The sequence below is a fragment of the Panthera pardus genome, unplaced genomic scaffold (genome assembly GCF_024362965.1).
Source record: "Panthera pardus isolate Hobbes unplaced genomic scaffold, ASM2436296v1 HiC_scaffold_3, whole genome shotgun sequence".
Lineage (NCBI taxonomy): Eukaryota > Metazoa > Chordata > Mammalia > Carnivora > Felidae > Panthera > Panthera pardus.
This window is the reverse complement of record NW_026526876.1, coordinates 27,971,695-27,985,201: the sequence shown is the minus strand read 5'-3', so window position 1 is coordinate 27,985,201 and position 13,507 is coordinate 27,971,695. Positions and strand designations below refer to the sequence as shown.

Genomic DNA, 13,507 nt, shown 5'->3' with positions numbered 1-13,507 from the left:
TCTAATCAAGAAGAATGACAGATTAAAAAATCGTTGGAGAAAAAGAAACAGCTTGGACAAGGGGCCTGATTAAATATTGTGGGGAGGAGGGAGTGTAAAGAGAGGAGTCTAAGGTAGTTCTTGAACGATTTGACACCCAAAGCAAAGCCACCACTAAAGGTTCTTAGCTGACGGTTGAAAATGGCATCAGGGGAAGATTATTCTGGCGTCTGATTTATATTCCACTGGAACAGGGACTAGAGGAAGGGAGCGCATATTAATTGTGATGGACTTGGCATCTAAAGATGTGGGTGTAGAAAATGTTGAACAATGGGGGTTGGGGAAATTAACTACGGTCATTCTCTATTTTGAAATATCATGCAGCCAGTACAATTGTTTTGGAACAATATTTCAGTGGCAGGAAAACACTTTTAATAAAATGTAAGCATACTACAAAACAGTATGAAGCCATTTTTGTCAAACGTTGTATACCTTGGTAGGAAAGAGATAAAACTATCTCTGGGGTGCAATTTTTTCTTTCAATTTTAATTCAAAGAGCTTGTATTGCTTTCATAACCAAAGAAAAAACTCTTATCCGAAAGAACCTCTCTGACTTTGCCACTTACTGCTTTCTACCCTGGCCAGCAGCGCAACTCCCAGGCTCCCGAGGACCCACATTCCAGTACTATCCCAGCCCCTCGGAGGGTGTGGCCCCGGAGGTAGGAGACCCGGGAAAAGGCGGGCACCGGTGAGGCCGCCCCCGCCTCCGGGCAAGTGCAACGTCTGGACCAGAGGAGTCGTCCGGGGGTCGGGCAGCAAAGGTGGCCACACGCCGGGAAACGCTCAGAGCCAGAACTCTCCCCGGTTATTAAGCGCCCGGTGTGGGCACTGGGAGGGGCAGGACGCTGGTCTCAGGGCCCGCCTGGACTGCCGAGAGCTGAAAGGGCGGGAGGCCGGGGGCCCCTCCAGCCGTTTTCCCAAACTCCAGCCCCAAAGTAGCCGGAGGGGAACACCGCCAGCCCGCGCGCCAGCCGAGCCTTCAGTGACTGACGGGAGGTGGGAATGTGGGCGGAGCCTCACGCGCGAGCTGTGATTGGAGCAACAAACACCTCCCGGGGAGAGAGGGAGGCTGAGACGGCAAGGATGCGCAGAGGCGGGTGCTCAGAGCCCTCTACGTGATTGGCTAGAAGAGAGGGAACCGGGTGCTGTTTCGATGATTGGCAGGCGGTAGACAGCCTTCGGAAACGGCCTTGGCTTCGCCCATTGGCATACTGAGAGAGTGGGCGGGATTGGTTCATGGTGTGGTGCTGATGATTAGCTGGCGGCTGAGAGTTAGGGTGTTGGGGAGAGAGTGGGGTTGGGGGGCTACTGGGGCAGCGACTTCTTCCCTCTTATTGGCTAGCGAAGTGAGCGGGGGTGGTACGAAGGTCCAGCGACTGCCTGGGATTGGCGGGCGCTGCAGTGAGTGACAGACAAGGGGGCGAGCTGCGCGACCAGCGGTTTGTTTTTCGGAGCGTTCCTGAGGTGGAGAACGGTGGCCGGACGGAGCGACTGCGGGACTGAGAGACGGGCGGGCGGGCGGGCCGAGCGGCGCCGCCGAGGCCGGGCTGGGCCGAGCCGAGGAGCGCCGGGGATGTAGCGGGCCACCCTGCCCATGCCACAGCGCCCGGCCGCGGGCGGAGCCGGAGCCGGAGCCTGGGGAGGCGGCGGGGGCCCCGAGCGCAGCCCGCGCCCCCCGCGCGGAGCCAGGCCCGCTGCCGTCCCCGCCGCCCGGGCCCCCGGCATGCAGCTCCGGCTGTGGAGGTGACACTCGGGTCCGAGCCGCCGCCGCCGCCATCGCCACCATGGGTGAGTGTCGCCACCGCCCCGGCCTCTGCCCGCGCTGCTTCGCGTCGCCCCGCCCCGGGCTGAGGGGAGGAGGACCCTGGGCCGCCGCCTGACAGGCATGGACAGCCCGCCCGGCCCGGGCTGCGGACCGCCGGCGTCCGCCCGCCCCGCTCGCGGCTCGGCGGCCCGGGCGGGGGTTCGGTTTTTCTTGGCCCGCCGGGGCGGTCCGGGCCGGCGGAGCCCACTGGGCAGCCTCCTTCCGGGCCGCGCGGCAGGCGCATCCCGAGGAGGAGGCGGCGGAATCGAGGGCCCGTGCTCAGCGGGGCAGCCCGCTCCGGCCCGAGCGAGCCGGACCGCGAGCCCGAGGGCGGGGGAGCGGGAGCTCAGTGTGGGGCCCGGGCTGGAGGCTGGTGCAGGCCCAGCTGCTGTTGTGTCTTTTCCTTGATTTGCTTTTTTTTCCTGCCTGTGTCATTTCCTTCCCTTTGCTCACACAGGCCGGCCAGCGAGAGTTCCCGGGGCTTGCTCTCCAGCCCTGTGCGCGCCCCAGCTCAGGGGGGAGGGCGTGCGGGGAGATAGGCTGGGAGGTGATTAAAACGACAATCTCTGTTATCAGCAGCGCGGTTGAGAAATGCGAGACGCACGCAGATTGCTGGAGGTTAGGAATTGGTCGGGGACTGCCAGTTAGTCCTACTTTTTGAAAAACACGGTTGCAGTGTTTTACATTTATTATGTTTAGTTAGCGGCATCCCTGAAATTATGTAACTTTTTAAAGGAGCATTCGCTATGTAAAAGAATCTGTTCAGTCATTTTTTTTTTTTTATGAATACTTGCGATTTCTTTTGTGAAGATGTAATCTAAGAATCGCTTTTAATGTCTTCCACACGCGACATTTGACATTTTCATGTCCTTTTTGGTAATTTAGCAAATGATTATTGGACTAGGTTATGAAGCAAGTAACATTTTCGATGTTCTTTGCTGCTTTTGTTGGATCAGTTACTGTGATACTGTTGTCCACAATCACAAGTTTTGCAAAGTGTTTGGTATTGTCCTAAAAAATCAAGGAGTAAATTTCAGTGAAAGGATCCTTTGCAAAGGCATTCATTGCATCTGTGAAGTGCCCACGTGAAGAGGGAATGTTAATATTTGCTTTGCCTTATAGCAAGGTCAGGTCATTTTTGTAGAAGGTTAAGTGTATGCTGTGTCACATTGGGCAGATATTGTTTTGCTGCCTGTCTCTACACTACGGCTTTGAATGAATTGCCTTGTTCTGTTCCATGCTGCCCTTGTACAGAAATGGATGGGTTTGGTTTGTTCATTTGCTGGGTTTACTGCTTCCTTCCCATGCTTTGCTTCGAAAGTGCTTGCTCTTCTGGGGTAAGTCTCCTGTGACAGTAAGCAGAAAAGGAACCCAGTAAGGCCTGTGATTTAAATCTAGAATTCAACAAATACTTATCAGACATTTATTACTGTAAATGGGGCACATAACTCTTCTTGTCCTCCCCTTCAACATTTATCTTGTGTTTTGGAATTTGATGATCGAACTCAATCCTTGAATTGGTTTGTGATAGTCTTTCCTCTTTGTCTTGTGAGGGCAGTCTTAAGTCCCAAAAGGGAGTGTGTATTACTTGAGGGTGGGCTGACTCCCATTCCCCACTTTCTGGACTGCTAAATCAGAGTGCACAGATGTGTTGATTACATTTTAGTATCTAACATGAAAATAGATGTCACCCTGTTTTCACATTTCAAGACGTTTAAAAAATATACTTTAAGTGTATGAGTATATAGAGGGACAGTGATGGGGAGGAAAGGAACTGTATAGGTAGGGGCCAGAACCCCAGAGAAAAAAAAGGGCCCTATCATTTGTCTGCATGTCAGTTTTATGTAAAGAAACTGAGGCATTGAGAGGGGAAGTAACTTGCATGGTGGCTGCAGTATATTAGGCAAGTTGGTTTAAGAACCACTGCCTACCTTTCTTCAGCAGTTTCCTCTCATACTATTCTCTGTTTTTTGTGGATGACCTTGATATGCAATTAGAGCTAGTACTGAATCTTCCAGAACCTACCTAGAACTTTAATTTACTTTATATGAGGTTCAGCAAGGATATATGTACACGCACGCGCGCACACACACACTCACAGAGTCTGTTTCTTAAATACTGGTTTCCACTTTGGTGATGTATGTGATGAAAATTCAAATTCCCAGGTTAGTTTCCTTTAGTTGCTGTAGTTCTAAATAAATTGCGATCAACAAGAAGTTGATAAGAGAGACGTACAGAATTATTAGTATATTCATTATACTTGTTAAAACTTCAGCCCAGTGAGGAAAGGATCAAAACTAATTTGACTCCCTGCCCTGTAGGTTCTTTGGTTAGCAGTCATGTTTCCCTGAGCTGTTCAAAGCCCCACACTCAAGCTTGTTTGGCAACTTGGGTTGGTAATAAAAACAGGTTAAATTTTATATTGGCTGTTAGCCTCAGTAAATTTCTAGTGGGAACTACACTTATCCCTGTAAATAATAGGAAATATGGAAATAATTCACCTTTTTAAAATTTTTTTTTGGCTTTGATACTATGGCTATTAAAAAAATTCACATTAACTGGTCATTTTTGTTGGTCACGCTAGAATTCTCTCCCAGTTTTATTTATTATTTATTTTTTTAAAGTTTACTGTATTTATTTATTTATTTTGAGAGAGAGCAAGAGCAGGGGAGGGGCAGAGAGAGAATCCCAGGCAGGCTCTGCACTGTCAGCACAGAGCCCAATGTAGGGCTCAAACTCAGAAACTGTGAGATCATGACCTGAGCCGAAATCAAGAGTTGGACACTTATCAAACTGAGCCAACCAGGTGCCCCTATCCCAGTTTTAGTAATTATGTGGCAAATGCTGTTAGTAACACTTGAGACTAATTCACGAGTGTTTATTTGGACTTTTTATATGTGCATTCTGAAACTTAGTGGGAAGTGTTTTTGAAAAACATGTAACAATTTGGAAATGTTACAGGAAACTATAGTAAACTGAGTACAGGGTTAAGGATGGTGTGGTTTTGGTTTGATAGCTTGGTTAGAAGTCAGAATCATTGTGATTTACAGACACCTTGCATCTCTAAAGTTCCAACAACCTTCCGAGGCTCCTTCCAAGGCTAACTGGGAGCTCCCAGTTAGACCAGTTTCTATATAGACTCTGGTCAACAACTGTTTTGATTGAAATTTGGGTCACAATTTAATGAGTCAAGCTGGCCATGTGTTGACTAGGTTTCTGATATTTTTAAAATTTTTTTTTAACATTTATTTATTTTTGAGACAGAGAGAGACAGAGCATGAACGGGGGAGGGGCAGAGAGAGAGGGAGACACAGAATCGGAAGCAAGCTCCAGGCTCTGGGCCATCAGCCCAGAGCCTGACGCGGGGCTCGAACTCACGGACCGCAAGATCGTGACCTGAGCTGAAGTCGGACGCTCAACCGACTGAGCCACCCAGGCGCCCCGGTTTCTGATATTTTTTAAATGACAGTTGGACTTTAAAAATGAATTTTAGGCATTCATAAAAAGTAAATATCTATCCAACTGAGTGTTACTTAGGGGAATACATAAAGGATAAGAAACTGTTTTCTTGGTCCTGTCTATGTAAGCTATTCCTTTATTCTTTGCCCATTTGAATGTCTCTTATGTGTCAGGTGCAGTATTAGGCCCTGTATCTGCATTTATCCTGTCCTTAAGAAGTTACAGTTAGGTAAGGTGAACCAGAAACATGTAAACAAATAAGTGCAAGGAGTTGTTGTAGGTAATTTGTCAAAACTGTGTAAAGATGCATAGGAAGGAGACATCAATTCTGTAGTTTTGGGATAAACATACATAATCCTATAGTCTCCAGACCTTTGGGTTAATTTCATTAAACATTAAAATAAAATATAGTGGTGATATGTTGATTCTTATGAGGAAGCAATGGCTTACTTTGTAATATGTATTTTTAAATTTTGGGTCATCAGTTACTTTAAAAAAATTTTTGTTTTTTAAAGTGGGCTCCGTGTTCAGTGTGGAGCCCAACACAGGGCTTGAACTCACGACCCTGAGATCAAAACCTGAGCTGAAATCGAGAGTTGGACAAAACCAATTGAGCCACCCATGTGCCCCCCCCCCCCCAATTAGTTATTTTTGAAGGGCTGTTATGGGATATCCCAGAAACAGAAAAATAAACACCAGGATTTGACTTTGAGATCTAGCAAAGGTTCAACCATATCCATGAAGGAAAAAAGTTTCTTATGAATTGAGGCTCAGACCTTTTTGCTTATACTTACTATAAAATGATGTTTGCCCAGGTATTGACAAGGTGGAGGCAGTGGGAGTGTGAGAAATGTCACGAAGAGTAAGATAGTAAAATCTGACATAAAGACATTCTGAAGACAGCATCTCCTGGGTGAGCAGTATACACAGATGATCTGGGAGAACTGGGTAAAGAGTTGGCCACATGAAGAAATAACATTGTTAGTTAAGCGAACACAACAATTAAAACATTACTGTAGGGATTTGTATATATGGAAAGGGGTGTCTGACATAGTAAACAGATGTCACACAGGACAACAATGTTTACTGAAGGACATGGTGCTACTGGAAACTTTTCTGGGGTTTTAGCCAAGGGGATTCATAAACAGGAGTGGCTTAAGACCCTGCTTTTATTTTATTTACTTAAATGTTTATGTATTTATTTTGAATGAGAGAATCCCAAGCAATCTCTGCACTGTCAGCCCAGAGCCCGATGCAGAGCTTCATCCCATGAACTGTGGGATCATGACCTGAACCGAAATCAAGAGTCAGATGCTCAAGTAACTGAGCCACCCAGGTGCCCAAGACCCTGCTTCTATTTATTTATTTTATGTTTTATTTTAAAATAATGTTTGTTGATTTATTTATTTTGAGATTGAGAGAGCGTGCAAGCAGGGGACTGGCGGGGGGCGGGGGGAGAGAATGAGAGAGAGAGAGAGAGAGAGAGAGAGAGAACCCCAAACAGACTTTATGCTGTCAGCACAGAGCCCGATGGGCTCAAACTCACAAACTGTGAGATCATGACCTGAGTCGAAATCAAAAGTCGGATGCTTAACCGACTGAGCCACCCAGACACCCCAAGACCCTGGTTTTAGATAGAAGTAATAGTTCATTCTGGAAGATTGACTTCCTGCTGGAGCTAAGGAAAGAGGAATATGCTGCCTGGCAGCCCCCATACCATAGGTCGGGGTATCCAGAGAAGAAGTACATGCTGCTGGATAATTATGGATAGCTGTCCGCTTAAGACTGCTTAAGAGCGTCCACTTTTCTTTTTTTTTTTTTTAATTTTTTTTTCAACGTTTTTTATTTATTTTTGGGACAGAGAGAGACAGAGCATGAACGGGGGAGGGGCAGAGAGAGAGGGATACACAGAATCGGAAGCAGGCTCCAGGCTCCGAGCCATCAGCCCAGAGCCTGACGTGGGGCTCGAACTCACGGACCGCGAGATCGTGACCTGGCTGAAGTCGGACGCTTAACCGACAGCGCCACCCAGGCGCCCCAAGAGCTTCCACTTTTCAAGCCTGAACTCTAATCCTAGTTTCATAGATCCCTTCTTTTCTATTTTCTATGAATACTTGCCTCCATAGTCATAACCTCTTAATCTCTAGAATTAACTTCTTCCTCTGTGCTTCTTCCTGGTAGCTTTTAAGTGTGTCAAACCACCTCCATCCTCAGGAAATCTTTTCAAGGTGATAGCACACTATTACCCCAGCCTCAAGTTGTTCATGTGTAAAGTTCACAAATGAATTGTTGATTTCCACTACTTCCAACTTCCTTTTAATCTCCAACTTCTTGATTCCCTTTAAAATTTTGTTTCTGCCTCTATCACTGTATTGGACCTGCCTGGTCTATGCCTGCTACTGTCTTTCTTTGGTCCTGACTTGCTGTGGTGTCACTCTTGTATTTTTCCAGACCTCTTAAAATCTTTGCCAGCATACCTTCTTCGTACTCTACTCAATAAGGATTAATATTCATTGAGCTTCAATCCCTGACCCAGTTTTCTTCCCCTCAGCCCCTCACTTGCTTTTAGGTCCTTTCTTAAGTTTATTTTTCTAATCTCTCCTACATAGCTGGAAAAGCTTGCTTTTCTGAAAGAATCCTTATTCTATTAATAGTTATGTAAAATTGTCTATGAAACCTCTTGCTAATCACACTGTAAAAAATTTTTTACACGGATGTATTTATATGCTCTAGTTTGTATATTGTCTAAATCAATTGCTTTACTTGTGTAACCTTGTATTTCGGTGTCATTCATCCATTTACTCCTAGAGTTTGAACAGCTTGAAGTATCTTTCAAAACTATCTAATGTATAACACATACTAGTACTCAGTAAATGGTTGTTGGTAATGACTAATAAAAATTCAGGAATAAAATTAAGCATTAGGATAGAATAAGTAGTGTCCAGTCTTTTCCCATTGACCTTTCTCCATTGAAAATAATAGCCAACATTTTTTTAGCATTACTAAGTGTTAGGTACCACGAGGGAATAATTTGTAAGTTCGTTTTTCTTTTAACTCTCACAGCAGCTCTGTGATATGATATATTTATTTATCTCCATTTTATAGATGAGGAAATTGAGGTTTAGGGCGAATAGTGATTTGTTCAAAGCCTCCTTAAATCCAGGTCTTTCTGACTACATATAAATGACTGCTGAACGCTAAGAAAGCTGCTATTTGTTTTTAAAATTTTTGTTTGATTGTTTTTGTTTTTAAGAAATACCATACTGGAGGGTTAATAATTAAGTTAAAATCTCAATGCAGGAAGAAATGCCTAAAAGAGCCACTTGATTTACTTCCTGTCTTTATCCACGTCCTCAGTTTGAAGTATCAGTTTAAGAACCTGTCTGCCTCTAGCAATGTTTTCGACTTTGACACAAAATCAGATTCTATTACCCTGTGTCATTTGTGTCAGTTATCCCGGGTTTCAGGAGATAGTGCCAAACCATTCCTCAAATGTGTTCTCAGCGCTGGAACTACCAAACAAGTTTATCCATGAAGTAATGCCAGGAACTGGTTAGCTTCCTGGAAACAGAATTTGTCAACCTGATAAACCAGCTCTTATAATAGCATCATCTTACACAGAATTAGAAACGCTTTCTGTAGTCCTGCTTGTTGTGGATTTGACTTAAAAAGCATGCGTCTCTGTGTGTACTCACATCCATCTCAGTTCAGTATCTGAGTTTAGCCAACAACAGAAATTACCAGTTCTCAGAGTGGTTATCTTGATAATGAAAACTCCATGTATTCTGCTGTTAGGAATATCACTCACTGGATGTGCCTCAGAAAACACATACCTAGTCATGATCCTCCTTATAGTGATCCCAATTTACTGTTACAGTTGGTCCAAACATCGTATACACATATTAAATATACATAATATATAAGCTTATGTATATTGTATACATAAGCCAATCTTCCTAGCTTAGATGTTATGCTCTAATTTTTAAACTTTTGTTGGGAAGTTAAAAAAACAAAATATGCAAGTCTCTTTCTTTAAGGAGCCTATAGGAAAATCACTAGAAAATATAAAATAATTGATGGGATGTATGTGTTTTAATTTTGACAAATGTCTTTTTGTAGGTACCCACTTTCTTTTTACTCATTATCCCATTTACTTATCCTTTTGGTTCTACATCACCTCTCAAACATACTTTGGTATATATTTTGAAATGGAATTAGGTAGGAAGCTACTCTACTCATGTTTTTCCTGCACATTTTTAAGTCTAATTTTACTTTTATGAGCAGTCAGAAACCTCTACAATGGGCACCTTTCTCCTTCCTTTCCTGCACCTTCTCAGAGGGCATGTAGGGTACCTGAGCAGATTTGATCTAGAAAGAAGAGAGGCAAATAGCACAGATTTACTTCTTATACTTCAGGCTGTTCTTTCCTTTCCACAAGGTATTAGAATATTTCCAAGGCATGATGATGAAAGACAAAAGATAGGTGCTCTATGGGTGGAGTCTTTTGTACTTGCTTCTTTTAAGCTGTGCTTCTGGTCCTCAAGTGACTCAGTCGTCACCAAAACAAGTGTAACAACTCATCTGTCATGTTCCTTTCCAGATCAACAGATTTATTTTCAACTCCCAAATGCTATTTGAGTAGACAAGGATGTCTTGAAAGACCTGGGAGAGTTTTGCAAAACATGGAATTGGGCTGGTTTGAGTTCTGGGTTTTGGCCACTTGTCTTCAATGCATGAGAATTCCAGTACTCTGCTATTTCAAGAAAAGGGGATTAAAAGTAATGCCAGTAAGGCAGAGACAATGCATTGCTTGGCCAGTTAGGGAAGAAAAACAATAGAACTGCCTTTTCACTTCCCTGTGGGAAGCAGAAGGCCTATAAACTTGTAAAGAGTTGGGGTGGGGGGGGGCGGTGCTCAAAGGCTAGGCATGTAAAACAGCTTCTGTTCAAAGCAGCTACCTTGAGGTCCTTGTTTGGTACCTTTTAAAATGTGCTTTTCTAGGGGCACCTGGGTGGCTCAGTCGGTTAAGCGGCCGACTTCGGCTCAGGTCATGATCTCACAGTCCGTGAGTTCGAGCCCCGCGTCAGGCTCTGTACTGATAGCTCAGAGCCTGGAGCCTGTTTCAGATTCTGTGTCTCCCTCTCTCTGACCCTCCCCCGTTCATGCTCTGTCTCCCTCTGTCTCAAAAATAAATAAATGTTAAATTTTTTTTTTTTTTTTTTTAATAAAATGTGCTTTTCTAGGGGCACCTGGGTGGCTCACTAGGTTAAGCATCTGAGACTTCAGCTCAGGTTTTGACCTCATGGTTTGTGAGTTCAAGCGCCACATCAGGCTCTGTGCTGACAGCTCAGAGCCTGGAGCCTGCTTCGGATTCTGTGTCTCCTCTTTCTGCCCTCCCCTGCTTGCTCATGCACTCTCCCCCCCCCCCCCCCCGCCAAAATAAATAAATCTTAAAATAATAAATAAATAAATACATACATACATACATACATAAAGTGTGTTCTTCTAGGGGCAACTGGGTGCCTCAGTCAGACTCTTGGTTTCAGCTCAGGTCAAGATCTCACGGTTCATGAGTTTGAGCCCCACATCTGGCTCTGTGCAAACAGTGCAGAGCCTATTTAGGATTCTGTCTCCCCCCTCTCCCCTCCCCTGCTCGCTCTCTCTCTCTCTCTCTCTCTCTCTCTCTCAAAATAAATAAACTTAAAAAAAATTTTTTTTAATGTGCTTTTCTACCTGGGATGCTTTAAGAATAAGTCTGTGTGTGACTCTGTCCCATAATCAGCTCTCCATGAATTCATCTTTTCACTCAGTACCCTACTACACTGTGCTGGTTGTTGTTCACTCCAACTTTTCATTTGTTTTTCCTGATTGAGTTTCTCTGGCACTGGAAGAATTGCCCTGTCTGAGCAACTCCCTTGCCGCCAGTGAATTGGTAAATATTGCTGCCAGAAATCTGATTGGAGATATGTTAAGAATCCATTAAAATTCAAATTGCCAGAGTCTGACCTCAGTTATCTACTTTTCAGAGACATCAAATGCATGTGATTATAGTTATAGGATCTGTCGTTTTACCTGGGCAGAACTTACAATTTTTAGTACTAATTTGCTGGTCTGTATTTTATTTTTAAGTTTTTATTTGAATTCCAATTAGTTACCATACAGTGTAATACTACTTTCAGGTGTACAATTTGGTGATTCAGCACTTACCTGTGGTCCATTTTAAAGTATCTTAGCCCATGTGCTCTCTTTCATTGCAGACGAACAGGAGGCATTGAACTCAATCATGAAGGATCTGGTGGCCCTCCAGATGAGCCGACGTCACCGGGTGCCTGGATATGAGACCATGAAGAGCAAAGACACGGGTCACCCAAATAGGCAGGTGTGTGTGGCCATGGCAGATCCACCTACAGTTGCTGGGAAGGGGTTTTCAAATGGGCAATATTTGAGAAGCCAAGGATACTCTAATACCAGGTTAGAATGCTTTTGGCCCCTTTCTTTCAGAGTTTATTAAGTGGTGAGTGGTATATACCAGCCAGGTGTGGGTCCTGATCTGGATCCCCAAAGCCTTGTGCATCTGACCTTGTGTATAGTGTTGTATCTGTGGAGAATAAGAATAATTCCTTCATGTATTATGGGGACAGTATTCATGTAACTCTTCCTTTACTGATTATTGGCAGATGTTTAATCCAGATTCATAATCTCTCAGGAGGTTTTTTAGCTACCTTGCAGTGTATACTCAGGAAAAATTAGTTAATTTTAGTTTTAGCATATGTAAAATATAATCAGGAAGGGAAATTTACTTAATAAGATGTCACATAATATATTCTAAAGGTAACAATGAGCGATTTTATTATTTTTGTTTACACTTGTTTCCCCTTATAGTAACTTAGGTGGTTGAGAGTGTCTACTCTACTGAAAGTTGTGTGCTTCTTTAGGAAAATAGTTACTATTTTTATTAACATTTAAACCTGTGCACTGTTGAGAATCTTTTTCCCATCTCTAGTGTCATTTACAAACTCCCTGTTTCCTGGGTACTTTGGCCTTCAGAGAGGAGTGAATGATGGGGAGCTTTCCTTCCTAGTGGGTTATCTAGTGCTATATCATATGGCATGTTTAGTGTATTTGGTGAAAATTTGTACATGCCATTCTCCTTTGTGGTTCACTTCCTTATCAGCTAACCTTCCTTCTCTTTCCTCATTTGCACCTCATTTACCAATTCTTCAGAAGAATCCTTGGTTCCTAGAGAAAAAGTAAGGCCCTAGAACTTTTTCTGTCTAAGGTCTTGCTAGATATAGTCTCCCAGAGTATTTCCTGCCTTTAGGAAAACTGGGGACCCTGCATCCTTTTGTTTCATGATATAACAGAAGGATTAGCTTAGAAGGCTGGTTTGTTTTTGTGGCTACCTTACAGAACTGGGGGAATAGGGCCCATTCTTTTACTATTTTCATACATTATTCTGTCTAATTGTGTGGGTTCTGCCTTGTGGTAACTCTTTGCTATTCAAAGCTGCTTTTGGAAGGAGCATTTTACCAGAAGTGAGTCCCCTCCCCCAGGCTTGAGCCTAATGACCTCACTTTCCTTCCTGTCTTCCTATGTGGAGTGTGCTGCTCCAGTCAGCTGATCTTTCTCCAAATGGGGCTGATAGTGTGGATATCAGTTAGGTGAAAAGGGGAAGCTTTCTTGAGTTGGAAGGCCCAAATGGACCAGTCCGGGAAGAGGAGGGTGGCATGGCCTCTGATCATTCCTTGAAGGGAGTTACCTTTTAGAGATCCTTCTTTTTCTTTTTCTTCTTCTTCTTCTTCTTTTTTTTTTTTTTAATGTTTATTTATTTATTCTGGGGAGAGAGTGCATGAGTGCACACAAGCGGGGGAGGGGCAGAGAGAGAGAGGGGGAGACACAGAATCTGTACTGAGCTGTCAGTACAGAGCCTGTTTTGGGGCTCAAACCCAGGAACTGTGAGATCATGACCTGAGCTGAAGTTGGACACTCAACCGACTGAGCCACCCAGGTGCCCCTAGAGATCCTCTGCTTAGAGCCTAAAAACTATTATAAGAAAAGTCCTGATCTTTACTGTGCCTGCTGCTGTGTTATTGGAATAAAGTCAGTGGTTATGAAGGGAGAAGGCTGTGGAAAGGATTGACTGCTGGTTAAGAAGTAACCTTAACAAGAGGTAGTGGCTCTAAGGACCCACAATTTACTTGAATA

General features: G+C 44.1%; 1 protein-coding gene across 1 annotated transcript in view; it reads left to right on the top strand.

Moving 5' to 3' along the window:
- The first annotated feature begins 1,390 nt into the window (after nucleotides 1-1,390).
- MAP3K3 (mitogen-activated protein kinase kinase kinase 3) overlaps nucleotides 1,391-13,507 on the top strand; it is a 60,814-nt gene continuing 48,697 nt past the window's right edge. The window contains exons 1-2 of the mRNA XM_019466590.2: nucleotides 1,391-1,827; nucleotides 11,560-11,681. Of these exons, the coding sequence (XP_019322135.1) occupies nucleotides 1,824-1,827; nucleotides 11,560-11,681 (126 nt within the window). The 5' untranslated portion in view covers nucleotides 1,391-1,823. The remainder of the gene's footprint in view (nucleotides 1,828-11,559; nucleotides 11,682-13,507) is intronic.